The following is a 24,139-nucleotide window of genomic DNA, read 5'->3' on the forward strand; positions in this document are numbered from 1 at the left end:
CGAGAGGCGGGGCACACCCTGGACAGGTCGCCAGTCTGTCGCTGAGGGATTTATAGATATACAAATTTATATTTACAGCAATTTTATTATTTTATTTGCTTAGGTAGGCCTTTAATCATATATCATTTTGCACTAAGAATGGCATAATCCAGTTACTGTTTGTGTTGGCTATGATTGAGCAGTGCAAGCTTGGCGTCCCTGTTCTTTCCACTTGCTTTCTGTATACTGTAACCATGTTTCTCGTTCCTTCACCATTTGCATATTATTATATAAATGTTATCACTCTGAAATAATTTATTGCTAACAAAAAAAAATGACACAAAAACATGCTACTGATTGTATGTATTTTTAAACAAAGCCTATTTTTTCTGTAAAAAAAAAAATAAGACAAAAACTGTGTTCAGCACTTTTATTCTGGGTTTTGCTTTTGTTTTCTATATATTTATAATTTAGATCTAAATGTATATATTGTAAAATTTGTGCCTTTCGACTAATTCTTTAAGAAAAGGTTTTCTACTCATTAAAGGAAGGACTATATGAAACTGCAATCTTAACTTTGTAAACAAATAAAAACTTGAAGATTGCTGAAGCGGAGTCGTGTTTGTTTATTTGAGTTTTACACTTTACAATATTATTTTGAGTTCATATTTTAAACTATGTCATGAAGAAGAAGTTGCACTGAGCAGTTAAAAAAAACGTGCCCTGATCGCCCTCTTCTGGATGAATGATGCAACTGCATGAAAACTGACTTTTAAACTCCAGATTTGTCATTTAATCAGCAGGAATATGTTTATTTTATGAAGCTACGAAGGTCTCAGAGAACTTTGAATATCTCAGCGGTCTGTTCAGTCAACAATCGAGGAGGAAGTAAAAAGGGAAAGAGTAAAGCACAACTGCAAACAGACAGAGACCTGTCTAACCTGATGGAAAAGAAGAAATCTACAGCTCAGCCTGGAGAAAATGTGATGCATATTGAAAAGTGACAGGAAGAAAGTTGTTGAAAGAAAGCAGAGATCGATCCTGTTAAACGTCTAGCTAAAGGCAAATGTCGAATAAGTTGATGTGGTCAAAGCAGAACAACAATGAATTTTGAGAAATAATGTAAACCGCTGCGTCTGATGGGGAAACAACTGCGCATCATCATGAACACAACATCTCAACGGTGGAACATGGTGGTGGCAACATCATGCTGTGAGGATGTATATCATAGCAGGGATAGCTGGGAATCCAGTCGATTAGTGGAGCTAAATATTGAACAAATCTGGAAGAACATTCTGAAAAATATACAAGGACAAGAACCAAAGCGATTCGTTCAAGCACTGGCCAAACGTTTCAGGTGTTTATTTCGTTTTGTTTTGTTTTTTTGTTGTTACAAAACAAATTTCCATCCATTTGACTGGTATGTCCAGCTTCACGTGACTCAAAATCCCAGTACAATAATGATTGCAAAATAAATGTGAAAATGTTCAGGGGTGTGACCAATCTTGTGAGGTGACGTAGTGCACACAGATTTTAGTTTGCGTTTCATAAAAACTGAAGTACTGTATTGCTAAAATATATTACTACTACTACTACTAATAATAATAATCATAATCATAATTAATAATAATGCTAATAATAGTTACTATAATTATAATGATGACAGAAGTGAACTTCACAGCCAGTTAGACCATTAGATAATCTGTTATCTCATTTAAAACAGAAACAGACGCATAATGATGTTTTTCTAACGTGATTGCAGTCAAAGGTCATGCCTTACAAAACCTAAGCTAAGTGGTGGTAGTAAACCCGTCATTTTACCGTCAGTAAACTACGTCATGACGTCGTGAAACTCAGCGTCCGATCAGGCCACGCCTCGTGCTCACCTGAGCGCAGGAAGATTTGAGGCAAACTTTTACAAGAAACCAAACAGCCACAGGGAGAAAACGACACCGCGGAGAAAGACTTCTACTGGAACTTAGGACTTTGCTTATACGAAGAGAAAGATAGCGGAAAGAAACAGGTTTGTTATTCTAATTGGTGTTTTACGCGCTTTTTTTGTTTAAAGAAAAAAAAAGGGTCAGGTTTTGGAAGGAGAATCGAGCTCTAAAGAAACAGGTGATTTCCATCGCTGTAGACTAGAGGCTCGTTATCTTAACCACCCTTTAATGTCGCAGGTGTCTCAACGCTTTACAATCTAGCAGCTCTTCCTCAGCTCTTATAAACTCCAACCTGGACAAAATGATATTCAGAAGATTTTTGCAATTTTTGTTTTTCCTTCCTTTTGTATTAGAGAATTTCTTTGTACGGGTTTAACCCCGGTATTGTTGTTTAGATATGTTGAATTGGATATTTGCTCAGTATTGATGTCCGTGGGTTCTGTGAAGCCCAGCTGCAGTTCTTGGTGTTGAACGGTGACTGACAGACAGCTGCAGGCCCACCTCTCCTTCTCTCCCCTCTTCCTTTCTTTTCTTCCCCTCGCCTTACTGGTTCTGCCACATGTACAAGTTTCTACCTGCCTGCCACAGAGTTTCACAATAGTTTCGGCTACATTCCCAAAGTGCTGCGTCTTCCTCCGCCTCCATCCGAATCAGAGTCTGGATCTGATTAAATGATCGTTTCTGGAAACACCACTGAGAATAAAGAGGAATCTGTTGAGAGCGTTTGGATAAAATACTTTCAATAAAATTGCCTGCTGACATTTGACTTAAAATTAAGACGAAAAATCATCAATGTATCTTTTAAAAAAAAGAAACACACAATAATGTATTTAAAAACATGAAATCAGAATTAGATTAGCTCAAGACTTTTGGCTCTGGCTGGTGGTGTCTTTCAATTGATATGCAATATAAACTTATTGAGTTTGGATCAAGTATTAAAACACAATATAGAAAATGTACAAATACAAATGTACATGGATATATATGTGAATATTGCTGCTTTGTGTCAATACTTGTTTCTTTTATGAGTGTGGTAGCTGTCAAGTTTGGGTACTTAGTTAAGTGAAACAGAAACTGGTGTAGGAAATGATAGTGGGGAGTGAAATCAATGTTGATCTGAAACATACTGATATAAAATTAGTGTAGCCTATTTATTGTGCATTATTTAGTCATTTAGAGTAGTGCAGTTTTTAGGATTTTTGCCTTGCAGCATCACTCCTACGTTTGAATCAGTTCTGGTATCAGTGTGACTTTGGATCTTTCTTTGTTAGTTTACTTGTTCTCAAAGCATACCAAGATTTTCTCCACTTGTTCTAGTTTTCTCACCCACTGGTTGATGGAGAGAGACGGCAGCCTCCCTGGCTGGCAGGATGGATGGAGAAGAATGCTATAAATATGCAGTGTGACTTAATGCAGTGAGAATTGCATTTAAATTTAATAACTTTATGCCTCACAGCTGTTCTTATTCCCTTAAGAATGCCCTATTTTTAATTGATCTTTTCTGCATTTTAAGAGTAGATGAACGAATCCAAAATTTCCTGGCAAATATTGACTTTAATTTGGTGCTTTTGTTTTGTTGACGGTTGAACCTCACATTTTTAATTTTGACCTGTTTTTTTGTTTTGTTTTTGGAGGGTTCTGTTTGCTCTATAAAAGTAACTACAATATGTCAGACAAGTTCTTTGAAAAGTTGCTGAAAAAGCCATTATAGTGGTAATAAAATCAATCGCCTCTCAGAGCTCATCAGGGAGAAATGATCTTATTGATTTGTGCATATCTGCAGTAATTTCAAGACCTGCTGACTATTGAAAAGGCATGTGTAAAGCAGTCCAGGTAGCTGTTTACTGTCTCTGAAGTGGGAACTTCACAGAAGAAAGTGGAAGCTGAAATGTCCTGTTCTGTGTAATTTCAGCCACTCTGCAAACCTCTGGAGTGTTTGTGGTGGAACGGTGCGTATTTACACAAAGAGATCTTGCTTTTCCTCATTAACCACAGGCCAGTCACAGCCCAATCCTCTCATGACACTTCATCTCTAATGCTTCAGAAGGGTTTTTTTTATTTGTTTGTTTGTTTTTATTACAATGATGATAAATTCATAAACAGATTGTTGTTTTCCATGTCTTAAGTTGAAATCTTGGCTAGCGTCTAGAGAGTGAGCAGGCAGTTTGCATGTTGGATGTTCAGCAGGAGTGTCTTTATGACTTAGAATGAAAGAAAACCTACAATCTGAGTGATTCTGCTGCTGGACAAACCAGGGATAAGCAATTACATGTCTGGTTTAAGTCAGAGAACTAGCTCTTCTTACTTTCTTCACCTCAGATTAATAACTCACTTGCACTCATGTTTGCCTCCAGCGGTCACACCTAGCTGATCCCACGCAACGTTCCTGCACCTGCTATGTTGCCAATACACAACCAACACATTGTGTTGTCATAAACGCAGCGCTTCTGAATACGGAAGTGGCAGGTCGTTCTCTGTACCTTTATTTCCCCCCCTCTGATGCAGATTAGGGACAGGTCAGTGTGGCCTTAAAGAGGCAGGGTGCTGATATTCAGACAGCAATACCTCGAAGGCACTCCCACGCCCCGGGGCGTGGATAAACGCCATCCACGAAGCAGAGATAACATCAAAGCTCGCGGTTGCCACGGTGCCATTTCCTGGTCCTGAGACACAACAGAGCCGCTGTAGGAACCCAGGAAACCCAACTCCAGGCCAGAGGATCTATATTGAAGCAAACAGCCCGTCAATTATTAACAGACCAGTGCTCTCATTCCTCTGTCGTAACCATGGCACCCAGCAGACTGAAACTCGGCCAGCAGCTTGGGACCTGCAGCCGCTGAAAAGTTGACCAGGATGCCCACACAGTGCTGACACTGGGAGCAAGTGGACCTGTTTGGCTTTAGAGAAGGAATCGCCAAAGATCGGATTGGCCGACGCATATGGATTATTTGATGGAAGAAACTAAGAAGAGATTTTTAGTTTTTAACTTTTAATTTCTTCACTATTGAGCATCCTGGTATCAGTGGCCAGGTTCTCCACTGACCGGCACAAAACCGGGGATAATTACATAGAGAAGAAGACGACCGCAACGCTGCTTTCATCATGAAACTGACACAGCGATTCAAACTGCTAAAACACTTCGGGTCTGTTCCCCCGGAGCCGCCGCCGCTGCTGGAGGTGCCTGTAAGTGAATGGATCGCTCCAGATGTAATGCTTTTGTTAGAAACATAACATCTGATCCGGTCGGTTTGTAGTCGAGGAACAAAACGGGGATTTAAAACTAAACAAAGTATCTTCCAGTCTACTAATCTGATCAAGTGCATCTACTATTTATTTTTAGGGTTATTTTAAGCAGATTATTTTAAGCAGCTTAGATAACACTAAGCTTTTAATGTTAGTTAAAATTCAAAAGTTTAATTTACCACAGTTGTGATAAACTGCATCATGAACATGTTTAAATCCAATCATAACCTTGAAAAAAGTAAATAATGACTGCTTTGACTGCTGTGTTTTTCTAAACTTTACAAATTCAAATGCATGGGAGGGATTGCTCTCTACATTTGCATTCTAAGCAGGCTGCACCCACAGCAATGCCGCAGCGTTTCGCAACCAAAACCCATGATGCCGTTGTGATTAAATATCAGTTTAAATACTGAAATCCAAATATGAGAATGTGACACAATTGTTACCAGACTGAAAATATGTAAATCTGAATTATTAAGCTCTCAGCTAAATTTTGTGGTAAACAAGTTATTTACAGACCAGTGAATGCAGAGGAAAACCTCCACAACAATTGTACGCTAATAACTTGACATTATTTTGATACTTTCAGCTTTCTTTCAGTTGCATTTTTGTTGCTATAACCCACTCAGACTGGTATAATAATGCAAGTTAAGCCCTCTGGAAGAAAATTGAACTTTAAATTTGTAAAGAACACTTCACCCTGGAATAGGAAGATAATTTAAATATTCAAAATAAAATATGACAACCAAAAAAAATCGATAAAATGGGAATAAAAATCACACAGAACAGAAACTATAAATAACATGGATTATATAAACAAAAATGGAAATGATCAAGCTTATTTTAATTTATCATGCGATTAATTACTTGATTGCAAAAGACTTGAACATTATCTTTTATTTTTTTTAAAATACGCATTTCTATTACTGCAAACAAATTTAATAGTACAGTTATTGTTAAATAACAAAACAATAGTAACAAAATAACATGGATGTTGACTATCCCTTTTATGTGATTGGAAACATTGCCAAAAAACAACTTTGTCTTCTTGTATATAAATGTAATATCCTTCTTTCAGCCAGCTGACTATCAGTGCACAGCAATAGGTAGGGAAGGAGGAAATCTACATTATTTTACACTTCAGCCAGAGAAAGTTCTTATCATTTCAAAGCAATAAGATTGAAATCTTTAGCAGTATTGAAACAGAAACTTTTCTTTAAAGGCACCTGAATGCTGGTAACCAACTCATGCTGAAGTTCTAATAGTTAACCTCTCAGTTGTACAACTATTGAAGTCCTCCTGCTCTGATTACAGTAGCTGTCTCGATTAAGGTTGTTTCACTGATCTCATATCAGTCTGTTGAGGTTAAAGGCGGCTCTGCTCCACCTTAAATCTTCTATCTACCTAAAAAGCTCTACAGAGACCTAGAGAGTGGGCAAAGGCTCAAGGGGGAGGAGCGCTCTCCAGGTGAGGTCTCTGAAATGCTTCCCCGTTCGCTTGCTGGGAGAGGCAGAGAACTACCAGAGCTGGTCATATTACAGATAATTTCAGCGGGAGGATCAGGTTTCTGCTGGACTGCAGACTCCATCCATACAGAAGTGAATCTGAGGGAGAGGCTCTGCGGCCGGACGGCTGCAGTCCTGGGCGTTCTCGTTGTGCGTTCGTCAGTAGATGGAACATAAAGAGCGAGCTGCTTGTTGAGAGCATGGGGCCGCAGGTGTTTGGTTCAGGTTAGAAACCCCAGGGGAAAATGGAAGTAAGGTTCAAGGATCACATGGTGAGTGGAGAAGGTGGAAAACAAACAATTGTTTCCCTCATATGATGTAATATTAAAAGGGCTTCTAAATATTGGGATTAAAAATGAATAGAAAATATGTTTGATTCATTAGCTAAAGTGGGAAAGTTACTTTTTCAATCATTTTTTATTTTTATAAAACGTCTATGAGGATATGTTGCATTATTGTCGAATTTTTAGATTTATGTGTTAATTTTACTCCTTCTGCAGGGACATGTTTAAGATGAACAAAGCTAGCTATGTTTCTGTAGTTTCTTATATTTTTCTGAACTTTTCTGACAGACAAACCGTATTTAGTTTATTGACAAAGTTGGTTTTGTGTACTTTAAGCAGAGGACAGTGATAAAACACACCCTGGAAGTTAACTTCAGTAGTTCTGCTGTAAATGTAGGTCTGCTCTGCAGTCGCCTTGGCCTCCTTTCCATTTCTCTCAATAGGAGATTTATGCTCTTGTTTGTGTTTGCTCTTTGCTCCTTCTCTGATTTTTACAGAGGGTCATTCCTGATTCATTTTCCAAGGTACTTTTTCTTAGGGATGGGCTGAACGAGGCGTTCTGTGACTCTGGAGAAACATTTTGACCTTTTAAATGAGCTTTCAGTCAGGAGAATGCAGCTAATGAGCTATGATAAAACTACAGAATCAAACTGTATCATGGTCAGGTTATTTTCAGACGGGAGCCTGCCATGAAATCAGGTCACAGCCAGCTTTTATTTAGAGGATTCTCACAGTTGATGATTAACTTAGTCAAACAGTCGGCCACCTGTCCAAAGGTCAAACTCTGCTGATCCTTCAGCATTTGCTAATTATCATAAGCATAACCTCTGGATAGGTGAGTACGCTAAATTTATGCAGCACCTTTCACAGGTATGAATCCAAAAATTGTTTCACTTTGACATAAAAACGTAAACTTTTTTGACACCTAAATAACATGAAACTACAAGATAATACAAAGTACAATTATAAGTAAAAAAAAATTTTTCTAAATGTTTCAAACCTGTTTTTGACTCTCAATGACGGCGAGTATCTTGCTTTACCTGTTCTTCTGTAACAAGCATCTTCCTCCGTTTACTTGGGGAAAACGTAGCTCACGTTCAGCTCGTGCCTTCTTTGGCCTGTGTGTGGAAAATGCAAATCATGCGAGGCATTTCAGTCGTTTGTTCAGGAAGTTGAGGTCCAGTGTTCTCACTGCTGGAAAGCTGCTGCTTTCCAACAAAAACTCCTGGACGGAAATGTAGCACTTCATCAAATTAAAAGAATCGCTGGTGAAAAGATGTCTGTTTTTTTTTTTTTATTTGGTTACGTTTTTGCTAAATTGATCTGATAAAACTGTCTTGATTCCGACGTAAAATCAACTCCTTTACTTCACAATTGAGCTGCACAATATATAGCAATTTATCATCGCTGAGCAAAAAATACATATTGCGTTGAACTGCCTAGACCCAAACAAGTGCTTGCAAATTATTTAAGTACCATATATTGTGACATACAACCTGAAATTATTTAAAAGTTAAACTTGTGGTAAGATGGTGAAGTTAAGAAACAACAACTAAGTTGTTTTAATTCCAAAACGGCAGATGAAACAAATTTTTTAATAAAGTTTTGTTGCTGAGATAGAAATAATAACTTTTTTTTTTTTTCTGTGATCTGGATTAGAGCGCTCATTATCTGGGTTCTGAAAATACTTTAGTCAATATCGATTTTTGCCATATTAACCAATATCATCTCTTGTTTTCTGAATACAGTGCAGCCCTGTCACAGAGGCTCTAGTGTTTCAAAGTAATTAACGCTTGCATAAACCGACAAAAGTTTTAACTGCGGAAGAGATCAAATGTTGTTTTACAATGACTGTTTACATAATCAGACACAGAAATATGCTGCGTTACTGAGACGTAGTGAAACTGTAAATGGATCATCATTAAGCCGATTGCATAAGTTTCAGCAATCATTTTCTATCTATGATTGCTGAACTTTTCTTGTCTTGTGGTTAGAATAAAATTTGAATCTGATGACGTCGTCAGACTTTTTGTAAATGACTCCACATTAGTAATACTGAAAGACTCAGAGATCAGGACGGTAGTTTTATTTTTTATGTTTTATTGGTTTAAAAAAGGCTTGTGTCTCACCTGTTGTCCAGTTGTGCATACATACATGAACATAGCAGGTAACTCCGCCTCCTAACCGGTCAGGCAGGATTGAAACAGGTGTGAGCACGTTCATATCGGGTTGAGGCGAACAAGCAGCCTTTCTGTTCTGAAGATCGACTGTCCGCCGTGTAAGGTCCAGCATTACATGACTGAATTAACTTATCATGTTTTCATTTAGCATAACTGTAAACCTATTTTGCTAAAATCAGAAAGTTATTCATGTAATTTTGTGTATGTGTGTTATTTTTGTCTTTTCAGAAACCAGGCATGGATGAGTTAACGATATGGGAGCAGCACACGATAACACTAAACAAAGTAAGCACCTGTTTTTGTCATCCTGATGATGAAGAATCGTTGATAAATGAGGGGAAAAACATTAATGAGTATGAAAAATGTTTTGCTGTTGTGCTTCGTGCTGTTTGGTTTTTGGCTACTTCCATGGAAACAAGCAGGCTGGGTGTTGTTTCGGTGTTTGTCAAGGCCATTGCGAGGAACTCGGGGGTCTAAGGTGGACCGTGCTTCAGACATCTAGCTTCCCAGCAGGAATTCAGAGAGACACACCCTGCTGCGCCCCGCAGCACCAACTGGCTCGTCACCATCCTGGCGCTGGAATGTGCTTCTCTCTCTATCGCTACGCTCTATCACCCACTTAGCCTGCATTTCTACCCTCTCATTTTGCTGCACTCCTTCTCTGCCTTTAATGTGCTTTGTGTAATTTTCTCCTTATCTCAGTCCTCCCTCTTTATCTCTTCATTTCAGGACCCAAAGGTGGGTTTTGGTTTTGCTCTATCAGGAGGGAAGGACAAGGCTCACCCAGACACCGGGGACACAGCTGTGGTGGTGTCGGATGTTTTGCCTAATGGACCGGCCATGGGACGCCTCTAGTAGGTTTCTCCTTTGATTAAAAAAGTGTTTATATCAACCTACAGAAACAGGCTTATATGTGTGGCTTCTTGTGCTTTTATTTTGTAGCCACAAAGACCAAATTGTCATGGTCAATGGAGTTTCGATGGATAATGTTCACTCTAACTACACCATTCAGGTCCTCAAGTCATGTGGCAAGACGGCAAACGTTGTGAGTAATTGCAGAGGCAAAAAATAAAACAGCTGCTAGGCCAGTCATGACAAATTTTGCTGGATGATAACTTGTCTCAGAACTTATTGCGATAAACGATAATGTTTTTTAAAGTAATACAATAGTAACAATGGCACAGTAATGCAAGAACACATTCTAAAAGATAAACACTGGAACTGGAAGACATTTGAAATATCCAAAATAAATAAAGGAAACAACAGAAACAACAAATAAAATTAGTTATGAAGTCTCTGTAAACAATATTTTATTTTAAAAAAGGGATAGTTGAGACCAAAGCACCAGACTGATGACTTTTATTCAGTTTTTGGTAACAAGAGAAAGAAGAGAGAAAAATGATAAATCAAGCAAATTAAATTATTGAGTTTCTTTTAAGTTATGTGATTAATTGATTTGTCATTTATTGTGACAGGCCAGCAGCTTCTGCACCAAGTAAAAATATTCACAGCCCTTGAACCCTATCACATTATGTCACACCACTTCTACAATCCTCAGTTTATCTTAAGATTTTAAGTAATTAAAATTACTTAAAATCTACTTAAAATTACTTAGAATAGCACAGAAACTTAAAGCATAACTTCATACCTCCAAATAAAATTCTACAATTGTTAACATGAGTAATTTAAACCCAATATAAAAGCCACTATTCTGTTAAGGCTGCAGAACATTGGCGAATAATTGGCATCATAAAGGTCAGAGAGGAAGCAGAGTTGAGTTATAAAACAATATCTCATAGTTTAAACATCTCACATTGTGGTTTTACTGTGACAAAATGTTAATAACCTGCCAATGCTCACCGGTTGACCTTCTCTGTAAATCTCCGACCTTTCTGTCCTGCAGACAGTAAAACGGCCTCGAAAGATCCAGATCCCGGCCACCTCCAGGCCGACGAGGGCCGCCTCTCAGTCCAACCTGCTGGATCAAGATCCGCCGAGACGAGCGCGCCGCTACTCAGACGGCAGCGACAACAGGGATGGCGGACGCTACAACACCCGCTCCAGCCCCTCGCCTCAGCGCAACGGGCAGGTTGGGACGCTGCCGCTGATGTCCGGATACAAGAAGCTGCCGCAGAACCACGCTCCAGACAAACCGATCAAAACCACGCTGGTTAAAAAGAGAGCCACAGATGGTAGGAGCACTGGTTGGAGGTTGTTTTAGTACCAAAATAATCTTGGTTCTTGAAATCGTTAAATTCTGTTTTGCAGAATATGGACTGAAGCTGGGAAGTCAGATATTTATAAAACACATGACAGACAGCGGCCTGGCCGCCAAGGAAGGCACACTGCAAGAAGGAGACCTAATACTAAAGGTGAAGATTTCTGAATGCTGCATACAGACTGGTTGGAAAAGCATGAAAACTTCCTCTATCTGTTATGAAGGAAGAAATCTAATCACTGCTTTCCATTAATCCATGTTGAAATAGATCAACGGCATGACGACGGAGAACCTTTCCCTCCTGGAGACCAAGCACCTGGTGGAGAAGAGCAGGGGCAAGCTGACCATGACGGTCCTCAGAGACGACCGCAAGTTCCTGGTCACCATCCCGGAGGTGGACGACAGCCCCCGAAACAGCGGGGACGAGCTGCGCAAGGGCAGCAGCTCAGAGCTGGAGGGTAAGAGTTGCTCAGAGGCGGGGAGGGTAAATCTGAAAGAGTTTGGGCTCATCATCTCTGCATGCAGCTTGTCTGGGTAACTCCATCAAAACTGCTTTCTGTGACCAATCAGACATTTCAGACATTGAAGAGGACATCGCCCCTCGCCGGATATCACGTCAACACACCCGAGAGAAACGAACACGCAGGTACAGACCCATACCATTTTTTACATTTTCTTTCATTCGTTAGTTCTAATTTTTAAGTTGTTAAATATTTTTAACCTAGAACGAGAGCTGAGCCACCGCCCCAAGCCAAGTCCAGGGATTCATCGCCTGTACGCTCCACACTGACCCGGCCTGCTCCGAAAACTTACGCCCCTCGCAGAGGTACATCCTCCAGAAAATTTGTTTCCTTTCAAAAATACACATTTCATTGTTGCAATAAAAATGATCATCTGGAAAACAAACAACTTTTGAGCTAAATGAGTTGAGCTGTATGCAAGTTAGTTTTTAGGTCCACCAACTAAACAAATCACATGTAGGCAGTAAGATGAAGTACATTTATTGTTATTGTTGTTTCTAATTGTAAATAATTTTCTCGTCAGCTCCATCTGAGTCCGATTCGGACCGCAGCACTTCTCCTCCTGCCAGGAGAGAGATTCCAGTAATGAAGGACCCCAGCAAATACAAGTCAGTTAACTTAGGTTAAAAATTATTTAAAGAGGTTTCTGACGTGTGCTTTGAAGTTTGACATTCACTGACATTCACTACTTGATAGCTTGATTTTAAGTTCCTTTTTGAACCCATGTCATTTAGTTATTTTTAAATCTATTTTTAATAGTTCTGCTTTCTCTATGAGCTGATTCATAATTGTGCTATTACTCTTCTGCATTCACTTGATAGCTTTCTAATAATTATATCTTAGTGGGTTAGTTTAAAAAGTGTGTATCTTTATTAGCTCCTTGTACAGTAAAGTGATAAAGATTCTTACTGTGAAGACTTTGATGATGTTCGTCTCCTTGCAGAGCTCTTCCAGGATTGGCCGCTCTCCCAAACCCACGATCTTCTCCTGTGCAGAACTGGACCTTAACCCGTCCCTCCTCCTCTTCCTCAAAGCCACGCAGGCCGGTGTCTGAGTCCGACTCCGACCGCAGCGCCTCCCCACCTCCACACAGAGAAAGCGCCCTCCCAGACACCAGATACAAGTACGGACTGCATTTTAATTCACTGAGAGATTTGAAGCGCTGGTGTGCTAAAATATTTAGATAACCAAATCACATGGTGAACATAAGGAAATAGTTGACTTTTTAAATATTTAAAAAACTATAATAATAAATGATTCCCATCTCCTTTGCATTGTTTCTGCAGATCTCTTTCTGATCTTCCCCATGTTAGTCTGAAATCCTCCCCCATCACAGTTCGCCAAGAGCCACCAAGAAGAGTCAGCTCCCCTGTGAGGATCCCACCCCCAGGTCTGTATAAACACAAAATAATCCAGCTTCCTTGTGACGTTGTGTACCCTCAACAACTCCCTGACAATATTTATTCTAGTTTTAAGTGCTTAAAATAAAGTGTAAAAAGAGATGGCCAAGTACACAAGTGCTTGACACCTCTATGAATGTTTCGCTAGTTGCTTTAAAAAATACTCATTAACTTTAAAGGATTAGCGCCCTAGTTGTCGGTACAAAATGAAAACATTATAATTAGAATAATAATTTACAAAGAAAATGTCACACTACAGCCTTGAATGTTAATCTTTTACTGACATTTTAGATTATAAACGAAAACAAAGTAGTGAATAATTGTGAAACAGAAAATGATGTATGGTGTAAAAACACTGTTCAGTAATGAAACTGAAAAAATGTGCAATGCATTTCTGTTTAAACCCTCTGAGTCATTAGTTTCATTCCCCAACTTGCCCACAGCATGATGCTGTCTCCACCTTGTTGCATATTGAGGTTATTGTGTTCAGAGAGATTTAGTGATGTACCTCAAAAATTCAGTTTTAAAACATTTTTCATTTTCCTTCCAGTTCACAAATATGCACTACTTTATCAATCAAGCTCTTAAATCCAAATAAATTGCAGTTGCAACAAGATAAAGTGTAAAAAAATCTTCCTGGGATGTGAACGTGTTTGCAGAGCTCTGTGGTGCTGCTGTTAGTTTACTTTGTAATAAGAGTTATTCTGCCATCCTCGTTTCCAGATTCTGATTCTGAGTCGGACAGCACGTCGGCGCCTCCTCAGAGGAACAGCACTTCGTACAGCCAGGACTCGATCAGCAGATACAGGTACAGATGATGGTCCTCCAAAATCCACACCTGAAACTCTGCAAGAGTTCACGAAGCGGACACTGGCCAGACTTCACGGCTCCCCCACTTTTACCCTTAGCTAATCACAAACTGTCGTTTGATTTTGACAATTGAAGCAGCCCTCTCTGTTTTTTTGTGTGTGTTTGTTTATTCGTTTGCTTATTCTGGACCAGTTTTTTTTTCTTTTTTTTTTTTACTTGATTTATTTTTCAACTGTGTATCACTTGTGTTTAAAATTTTTGTTAACTAATAATAAAATGAATAAAGGTGGCTTTTTACAGAACATGTATGTGGCTGTATTGATCAGAGTACTTATCAATGAAGCAGCGCTGCTCCAATCAGACGCCAATAAACCGATCATTCATCAGTTCCTGAAAATCTGCCTGTGTTTCAAAGCATGATTTTTAAAATGAGGTTAGTTCAGATATTTACTGGCCCAGAGGCTTTACCTACCACATGATTAAAATGGATCATTTTGATTGGTCACAATGCAGTTGACCTTCTCACAGAGAGCTCACCTCAGAGGTAATAAGGTGAATATTTACCACTTAAGTCTCAGATTATCATCAATATAGCCACGAGTCCCCCCCTCGTCAAACATAACTGAGATTTGTTGTCTTCCTCCTCCCTCACTCCCACCTCCCTCTTTTTTTTTTTTGTTTATCTTCCAGGACCTTGCCAGAGGTTTCTCTGCAGCCTCCCGTCGAGCCGCCTCGATGGAGCGAAACCAGCGAACTGCCAAAGAAATGTCAGCATGGAAAAACCTTCTCAGTTTTCATTCTTTCTTTCTTTTTTTTTTTTTTTTTTTAGATTGCATTAAGTAGCTTTAAAACCACATTCCATATATTCACTGACCTTTACAGCTAACTCGGACGCCGAGTCAGATGCCAGTGATGCATCCGCCCCCCGCAAGGACTCCTCAGGGGGCAGAAACTCAAACGCAGCCAAGGGGAGACGCAGGTGAGATACATCTCACACTCTCAGGTGGGCTTCATCTACTTTCTACAATGTCTGTAATCTACCAAGCACTGGGTTCCTGCACCAGGAAGCTTTCATGAGTTGGCACTTTTGTATAAACATAACCTTCCAAAACAATTGACTTGAGAGTTCCTCGAAGAAACTAAATTTAACCTCAGCTGTTGACAGTAAACCTGAGCAGGTGGACAGTCGGATCATAAAAATCCTATCACACTTTATAGGCCCACAGAGGCCTGCAAAGGTATCAATACCTGTTGTACTTATTTATGTTTTGTAATGTTCTAATATACACCAATGTATTTTAATAAGATTTTAAAATTCCTAAAGGTAATATTCAATCCACTATCACTAAATAAAATCTATTGTATGATTAAATAGTTTTTTTTTTTTTAGAAATGGCTTGAAAAATCTGCCATTACAGATTCCTGTGAAAGTGTCCAGAAAATTGTTGGTAGAACAAAAATACCAATATTTAGTCTTACATTTTAGATTTTCAGCTTAAAACACAATTTCAGACTTTTATTTGCTTATTAAGTACAATTACTAACACAGGAGCGTTTAACCTAATTTATATACACTTACAGAACCAAGAAGGTCAATTTCTTGAAACAAGAGAAACAAGAGTGTTTGGTTTGTTTTACACAAACTCATCTGCCATCACTTTTTTTTTTAATTTACACTCTGCACACACTGGTGCACATGACATGACTTCCTGTTCAGATGGCATCACATTACATTTCAGCTGCTGAGAATCCAAAATACACCAGGATTACGTCACTCCATCGTCCAAACAACAAATTGTTTGTGTTTTAAACTAGTCCTTGTTGCTAAATATATCTGTCAACATATATTTATTAGCAATATCTAAATCTTTTTGACATAAAGCAAAGTGGATCAGAGAGAGGAGTTATATCTGACTCGCATAACAATACTCCAGTTGATCTGTATTTGTAATCTTTATTGGTTATGTTAAATTTCTCCAGTCTGCATAAGCTGAAGCATGACTAATGAATATTTTAAGCAGAAAACCACTAATTTCTATTTCATAGTCTTTATGTTATTGACAAATAAGTTTCTTTTTGACATTTTTTTGTTAGAGTCCTGTCTAAGAAAGCAACTTCACTTGCTGCAAGAAGGGAGCCTTCACGTCGAGTCAAATCCCCCGCCAGGCCGCCTCCAGATGGTGGGTTTACTCCTTAATGTTGAGCTGTTATCGTCGTTTTTGACCATGCAAACCGTGACAGCAGAGTCTCTGAAAAGCCTCTTTTGTTTCTCTTTCAGATTCCTCCGAGTCAGACGAGCTTTCACATCTCAGAAGGTCTGGCAGCTCTGAGCGAGAGCAGGACCACCGCAGGTAACCTGAACAAATTAAACCAAAACTGGATTGGTTTTTTTTATTATTATTATTATTATTATTATTATCAAATATACCTAAAAGGTGTCATCTCTTTTAAAACAAGTTAAAGTGGGCTATTGAGAAACATACCTATTATTTTCTAAACTGATTTTTAATTATCTTGATATTCTAGTTATTTGGACACATTTTTAAATGGATTTTTAATAGATTTTTATACTTTAAAATACTTTAAAAGAATATAACACAGCAATATATTAACTTAGTAAGAAAGGTGCCTTTTAACAGACCTAGATTAAATCCATTTCTGTTCATTTAACCTCTTCAGAATTTTACAGTAAAATAAAATAATTAGAAGTTGGAAGTAAATATAACTTTTATTTTAAGATATGTAACTGGTTCTCAGTTCAGTTAACTTAATAAATAAGAATCAAATCACTCCATTCATATATTAAGAGTCCTTTAATTTACACTAGTTGTTGGACAGAGATTTAAAAAAGGTTATAATGGATTACTTGGTGTCCTGCTGGTAAAAAAAAAAAAAAGTACAGATGATTTATAAAATGTGCAGATTTTTTTAAATCAAATAAGCCACTTTTTTCTTGTACCTGTTCAAAATACAAATTAATAAACAAAACAAAAAGTTACCCACATTTCAACTCTTGTTAGCATGCTGATTTAGTTTTTATTTTGTTGTTCAATTAATCTTTTTCTTTCATAGTTAATCCATCTTCTCTGAAGTTCTCTGTGATTTAATTAATCTTGTTTTCTCCATCCTCTAGCTTTATCTGCCATCAAATTAAGATTAATCTGTGTGACATATTTGTTTGAACCACATAAAAAAGCTGCAGCAGTGAGATTGGAGAATAAAGATCTGTTTTTTACTCTGCAGTGTTCCTCGTGCTGCAAACGGAGGCGGCACCGTCCGGTCTGGGATTTCAGTGAATAACCCTGAGCTCTACTGTAAGCCTCGGGATAAGAAAGTTTAACATCTAAATTTATTAAAATTATTTTTAAAATTCTTATTGTATGGTTACCATAGTTATAATTCCATCCATGAAATTAGCTAAACTGCGATGTTTTGATTTCTCTTGCAGCCAAACCTGCAGAGGAGCCTCTTTATTTCCTACCTCCTGACTCTTACCCATCATCTAATCCTGGGTGAGGAATATATTCTTAACAAAATTCATCTGTATTTAAACTTCATAAAAATAATTCCAGTGATCTGATTTGTTTGGCATCTCATTCTTTTGTTTTCTGTAGGTACAGCTCTGACGTAAACACAGTGAGGTTTGTCAAAGGGCGCAGTTTGGGCCTCAGGCTGGTGGGAGGCAACGATGTTGGGATCTTTGTGGGCGGAGTTCAGCCAAACAGCCCAGCATACGAGGAGGGAATGAAGGAGGGAGACCAGATCCTCAAGGTAACCTTATCTGACTTGTTCACATTTTTATTTATTTTATTGGATTGAGGTCAAAAAAGTACAAATATAAACCAACTTAAAAACCTGTTTTAAAAAGAAGCTTGTTGGGAAATATGTTGTATGAGCGTTTCAAAGACCATACTATTGATGATATTAAAAGTGTGTAAATAAATTGTACATCTAAAGATGAGAATGTGGTGTTTTAAATGTCTTGTAAGGTAGAAATAATTTATGTTTATCTGGTGTTTGGACATTTAATTGTTTATATGTTGATGAGTATGAAAGGGGCAGGAAATCATAAGATCTTGTATCTTCTACCTGCTCCTTTTTGAATAGATTATATAAAATTGCATGTCAATTGGGCGTGATAATTTATTTATTTTTCCTTCTTTCTTGCTTTCATTTTTGTCTGTTCAAAATAATTTATTTATAAGTAAATGAATAAATTTGGTGATTTATTTGGCTTTTAAACTGAATCAAGCCTTTGGTCTTTGTTTATTTTCAGGTAAATAATGTTGATTTTGCCCATTTCACGCGAGAGGAAGCTGCCAACTTCCTCCTCAATCTTCCAGCGGGAGAGCGGGTGGAACTGTGCACTCAGAAAAAGATGGACCGTAAGTGTGGAGCGCAGCTAATCATGGTATGATTTACTTTTAGTGTTTGTCAGTCCTAACTTCTACTCTATCTTCAGTTTACAAGAAGATCATCAAGTCCAACCTGGGGGACAACTTCTACGTCCGGACGCACTTTGACCACGAGGCAGATAACCCCAAGGGCCTGAGCTTCACCAGAGGTGAGGTGTTCAGGGTCCTGGATACGATGTTCACTGGGAAGATCGGCAACTGGCTTGCTGTCCGCATGGGGAACGACCTGCATGAGATGGATAAAGGAACCATCCCCAACAAGGAGCGGTGAGGAAACGCGTTATATTCCTCCTTAAGCTCTTTGATATGCAGCCACATTACAACCTCAAACTTTATTTTATTTGGATTTTATGTGATAAACCAAGACAAGTAAAGCATAACTGAAAGACAAAGGCACTATTTATTCATTTATTTTTTACGAATAACAAGTTGAAAAGTGTGGCATGAAACCACATTTTTTTACTCTTAGCACAGAATCTGTTGGAGTTAGGTATTGACTTTGACTAGGCCATTTTAACACCTGAACAGTTTTGATCTAAGCCAGCTGGGTCAAACTCATTTCTGTGAACATTATTAAAAGACCAATTGTGGCAAGATGTATTAATAAAAGTGAACTGTTAAAACATTATAACTGTCTCTGCATTCAATGAGTTCTTCTTAAAGTTAAATAAATATTTATTATCCTTTCACACTGATAATTTGGTAGTATAGAAACAAAAAATTATTTGACTTATAAAATATTTAAGCACACAACTGATGTCTTACCTGAGCTGTGGTTCTCTGTAGCTCCTCCAGAGTTACATCCAGTCTCTTTGCAGCTTTTCTTATTATAGTTCTTTCCCTGTTTCTCAGTTCAGATGCATGGCCATATTTTTCTCTTTCCATTTTCTATAATTTTCCCAGCTTTTTGCCACCAAAAAAAGTAAAAATTCAAGCCGGATTTTTCTTTCACTCAGTGTATTATTGTCATATAAAGTTTTATTAAACACACTGAAGCTCGACGGTGTAATGTGGCAAAATCTGAAGACGGATTTGAATAAATCCCCAGATTAAAATTTTCTTCCAACAATCGCCTCCCGCAGGGCAGAGAAGCTGGCCACCATCGAGCGAACGCAGCGGTCCACTGGAGAAAGGCAGGGAACCGGCCCGAGGGCAGAGTTCTGGAAACTGCGAGGACTTCGTGGAAACAAAAAGAACGAGAAGAATAACAGACGGACTCGGGAAGACCTGCTGCAGCTCACCATTCAGGGCAAATTCCCGGCCTATGAGAGGGTCCTGCTCAGGGAAGGTGGGCACGGGTCTCACACACGAACACATGGACACTGTTAGTTCAGAAAGTCACATTCAGTTCAGTTTTGAAGCAGCTGATTGGTTGTTGTTTTTTTCTACCAGCTAATTTCAAACGACCAATTGTCATCCTGGGACCCCTGAATGATATCGCCATGGAGAAGCTGGCCCATGAGATGCCTGATGAATATGAGGTGGCAGGTCAGTTTCTAACCTTTCTCATGAATAACAGAAAGGCATTGCACATATTGAGGCTTGCACCTGATTATTATTTGTGTTGAACTTTATTTCCACAGAGATGGTTCCACGGGGCGGCGGAGGAGACAATGGCTCCACAGTTATTAAACTGGACACTGTTAGGAGAATAGCAGAGAAGGTGAGAAGAAAACATTCAAATTCAACTTTAAATGCTTTATTTCTCAACAGTAGACATTTTGTTTCCTGTGTCATCTTCTGAATTATTTGAGTTTTCTTCCAGGACAAGCACCCCCTGCTGGACATCACTCCCACTGCAGTGGAGCGGCTGAATTACATCCAGTATCACCCGATGGTGTTGTTCTTAGACCCCCACAACCGCAAAGACGTCAAGGCAATGAGGCACAAGTACAAGCCCGACTCCAACAAGAGCTCCAGACGCCTCTACTCCCAGGCCGTCAAGATGAGGAAACACGCCAACCATCTGTTCGCAGGTATCCCTCATGTTAGACGGTTAAATGCAAGATACATTAGTAGGGACAGAAGCGTTTTCCCCTCACTTGTGACTCAGCAACGTTCACGGTATTTCTCCTGGTTTTGCCCTTCAGCTCGGATAGACCTCCAGCCCGGCTCCCACAAGTGGTACGACTCTCTGAAGGAGAGCATCCGGCACCAGCAATCCAAACCTGTCTGGGTGTCAGAGATCACGGTATGTCACGCTGCTCCAATGACCACTGGGGATAATCTGGTATAATAAAGCTCTCTGTAGTCCTGGATAGACCGCTACTCTTAGCTGAACAAGTGGACTTTTAAAACCTCTCCAAATCTCTCTTGTCGGTTTGCAGTTTGCAAACTGTTTGAGCCAACATGCATGCGATTTGTTCACATCCTGAAGTTTACTCATGTTGACCACATCTTCACAGTGGTTACACACACTTGTGTGTTCAAGGCGTTTCTCAAGCCAGGTTCTTTGTTTTGAAGAAGGAAGATGGCTTCATGACTTTAATTTTCAGAAATTGTGCCTGTCAAAAAAAAAAACAAGGACAGATCTTAAACTGACTGAAGTGAGGCACTTTTAAGAATCACACAGTGGGGGAATTCGTTTTGTTTTTCCATCAAATACCCAGTCTTACAATCAAGTACATTTGAAAAGACGCATTTTATAACCTGCATGTTGCGCAGTTTGAATAATACACGACAGGTTTAGTTAGGGGGCGCTGTGGTGCAATTATAAAGTTCTTCCTATTCAGCTTCATTTGTTTAAAACCTCTCCACTCATGTTCTCTTCTGTCCAGCTGGAGAGCGGAGGGGTGCAGGACTTGGATGCTCTGGACCCGAGCCAGATGGACTACCTGAGCGCTGCCAGCGATCTGGAGGACACCGACGGAGAAGCCATCACCGACGGAGAGGCATACACCGACAACGAGGACCTGGAGGAGGCCTATCCAGGTCAGGAAGCCGCCAGGTTCCCACAAAGCTCCCGGGGACCCGGAGCTGCTCTGGCCCGATCGTCTGAACCCGCCTTAGAGTACGACACTCCAGCCGCTGATGAGGAGCCTGGTGACTATGGCTATTCGGACAGAGAAGTCCCACCGTTGATGCATGTGCCGGAGCCCAGATCACCCCGCCAGGAGGACTACAGCCCGCCCCAGAGCCCTGCAGAGCAGGAAGAGCCGTCTCAACGCAGCTTTACAGACTCTGACTTTGATGGTCTCGATGTAGACGAACCCAACACTCTCTCAGACGGACCGCCAGACTTTATAGCCCCCAACCCATCAAATCGACGATCGGTACGCGAGACATCGTATGGCGAGGAGGAGCCGGAGAGCTTCCCACCTGCCCCCCTGTCTGCTATTGAGGAGAGACTAGAGCAGGTTTGTCCAAACAGAAACCTGAGTTTTATTTATTAAAGTCAATCTATGGTAGTTGAGAATTGTTATGGTCGTCACAATATTTGAGAAACAGCTTAACCCTCCTCTAGCTTCTTACTGGAATTAAACATGGAAATAACTTATAAGACATGTGTCAAACTCAAGGCCCGGGGGCCAAATATGGCCCGCCGCAGCTTTTTTTGTGGCCCTCTAGACATCCAGTTATTCACAAATCCGCAAAATTCACACAAAGTCAACCGATCCCCACATTTGATCCTGATTTTACTGCAAATGTTTGTCAAACTTGGCCAAATCCATTGGGTTTAAGTGACTGCTGCCTCAGCTTTACTTGATGTCAAGCGATCGATACAACAATAAAACAAAAAGTCACATTTAGCATCATACATTAGCACAAATATCCCTTCAAATATTTCTAAATCAGCACCACAAAATCTATGACTTTGATTGCAAAAAACCCCACAAAACAATCACAAAATTCTGGATGGACTGATCAGTGTAAAAAGATGTCTCATATTATTTCATTTTAGCAAACACTTATTGAAACAAAAATCTGTTTATACGTATTTCAACAGTTTAATAGGTTTTACCAATAGATTCTGGCACAACCGGCCCTTTAAGAACATTCAGATTTTTGATACGGCCCAAAATGAAAATGAGTTTGACACCCCTGCTTTAAACAATATGTTTTTAATTTGGCACATATTGGCCTTATGTAAAGAAAAAAAACAATTTACAAAGTTAGTAAGGTCTTAACATACACTCACTAAGAGCATAAAGTTCCCATTTAGTTTGGGCCTTTTTTTGGTTTACTTGAACTTTAATTTTTCTATAAAATGATATTAGACTAAATACGGCTTCAATGAAACTTAACAAAATCCACAAATTTTAATTTATTCTGGATTTTGTCTAATCCACACAGGGTAATAAAATTTAAAATATAGGCTCAAATATATACACACACTCTACTAATATTTGGAAAATGCATCTTTGAATGAGCTTCTGGCACAATAGTGACTGAATATTGTAGACCAGAAAAGTGTAAACACTTTCCTGGCTACAGAAAGACATTTTAGATGTTGCCCCAGAGTTTACAGATTAAAATGTTTTTTGTCTTCACCTGCCTACCATTTAGAAAACCAGCCAAGGAAGACAAACAAAATGCTCCATTTTATGTGTTTTAGAGCTTTATGGTTGAAACTCTGCTGCAAAACAGTTTTTGAGTCAAATGTAGAGTTACATCTAAAGTTAATTCAATTCAAAATAAATTAAAATCCCCGCGAAGTACTGCTGTACCTTGACGAGAATCAGAGTGCTTTGCTGTTTTTGCAGAATTTCAACACAACAAAGCAAACTTTTATTATGAAGAGTTTGAATCTGTTCTAGTTTTAAATGTGTTTTCCCCTCTGTTCCAGACACGTGCGGCAGAACCACAGACCCAGCCCGAGCAAAAGAAAGGCCCGTCGTACATCGTGTAAGTCCTGGCTCCCTCTTTGTGGGATTCATTGGTTAAAACGAGACTGATCCACTCTGACTCTTCACCGTTCTGCCCGTCACCTCCTCAGGTTGGCCCATCACCACCAAGCAGTCCAGTACAGACGCACACAGATCCAAGGCAGCGACAGCTCCGACGAGGACGAGTTTGACGAGGAGGAAGAGGCCGACGATATTGAATGGGGTCCGGCAACTGAACTCTAGATGCTCGGAGGATTGTTAAAGTTTCTCTAAAGAGGGCGATGTTGTTCAATGTATGACAAATTACCAAAAAAATGTCTCACTGAAAACATTTTAGATCAAAGTGCCTGTTTTTTTTTTCCTTTTTATATTTATTATGTTAAAAATACTTAAAGCAACTCAGTCTGTTTTAACTGCTGTAATGTACAAATTCTAGTTTTTTTAGAAATCATTAAGCAAAGTGATGTTAACCTACCCCTAACCTACCCTTAAGACCAATTAAGAAACCAGTTTTTAAACCTTTTCTACAATAAAGAGTTTTTTCTAATTTCACAATGAGTTTATGAAGTCTTTTAAGTGTAAGACACAACCACGATCACTGAGGATGATATCCACTGTACATTTTGTACTAAGGATAAATATGTGACAAACTATAAAACCTGCTGCAGCAGAAAGGACAACTTAACATGAATGACTTTGCTCCAACAGAAGGGAAGAAAAACCCTGGTATATAAATATTTTCTCCATGTGACTGAATGCTTTGCGTACATAGAAAAATAATTTGCGTGCAAATTATTTTTGGTTTTATGTTGGGGGTT

The 24,139-nt window shown here is 39.1% G+C and overlaps 1 protein-coding gene across 5 annotated transcripts; it reads left to right on the top strand.

Moving 5' to 3' along the window:
* The first annotated feature begins 1,866 nt into the window (after positions 1-1,866).
* tjp3 (tight junction protein 3) lies at positions 1,867-23,873 on the top strand. 5 transcript variants are annotated; one of them, XM_028028923.1, is made up of 30 exons: positions 1,867-2,002; positions 9,360-9,416; positions 9,861-9,985; positions 10,074-10,176; positions 11,035-11,323; positions 11,400-11,503; positions 11,618-11,807; positions 11,920-11,995; positions 12,075-12,175; positions 12,394-12,478; positions 12,814-12,993; positions 13,157-13,260; positions 13,994-14,078; positions 14,771-14,847; positions 14,963-15,059; positions 16,175-16,260; positions 16,359-16,431; positions 17,324-17,394; positions 17,529-17,592; positions 17,695-17,851; positions 18,357-18,465; positions 18,543-18,762; positions 19,578-19,783; positions 19,888-19,983; positions 20,079-20,158; positions 20,261-20,471; positions 20,586-20,686; positions 21,273-21,851; positions 23,282-23,340; positions 23,432-23,873. In XM_028028923.1, exons 2-30 carry the CDS (start codon positions 9,369-9,371, stop codon positions 23,562-23,564), a joined length of 3,909 nt encoding a protein of 1,302 aa, XP_027884724.1. In that variant the 5' UTR covers positions 1,867-2,002; positions 9,360-9,368; the 3' UTR covers positions 23,565-23,873. The 5 variants fall into 5 exon arrangements, with proteins under 5 accessions (XP_027884724.1, XP_027884722.1, XP_027884723.1 ...); XM_028028921.1 differs by lacking the exon at positions 1,867-2,002 and adding an exon at positions 4,965-5,102; XM_028028922.1 differs by lacking the exon at positions 1,867-2,002 and adding an exon at positions 6,668-6,939.
* The last annotated feature ends 266 nt before the right edge of the window (positions 23,874-24,139 follow it).

The sequence above is a fragment of the Xiphophorus couchianus genome, chromosome 9 (genome assembly GCF_001444195.1).
Source record: "Xiphophorus couchianus chromosome 9, X_couchianus-1.0, whole genome shotgun sequence".
NCBI lineage: Eukaryota > Metazoa > Chordata > Actinopteri > Cyprinodontiformes > Poeciliidae > Xiphophorus > Xiphophorus couchianus.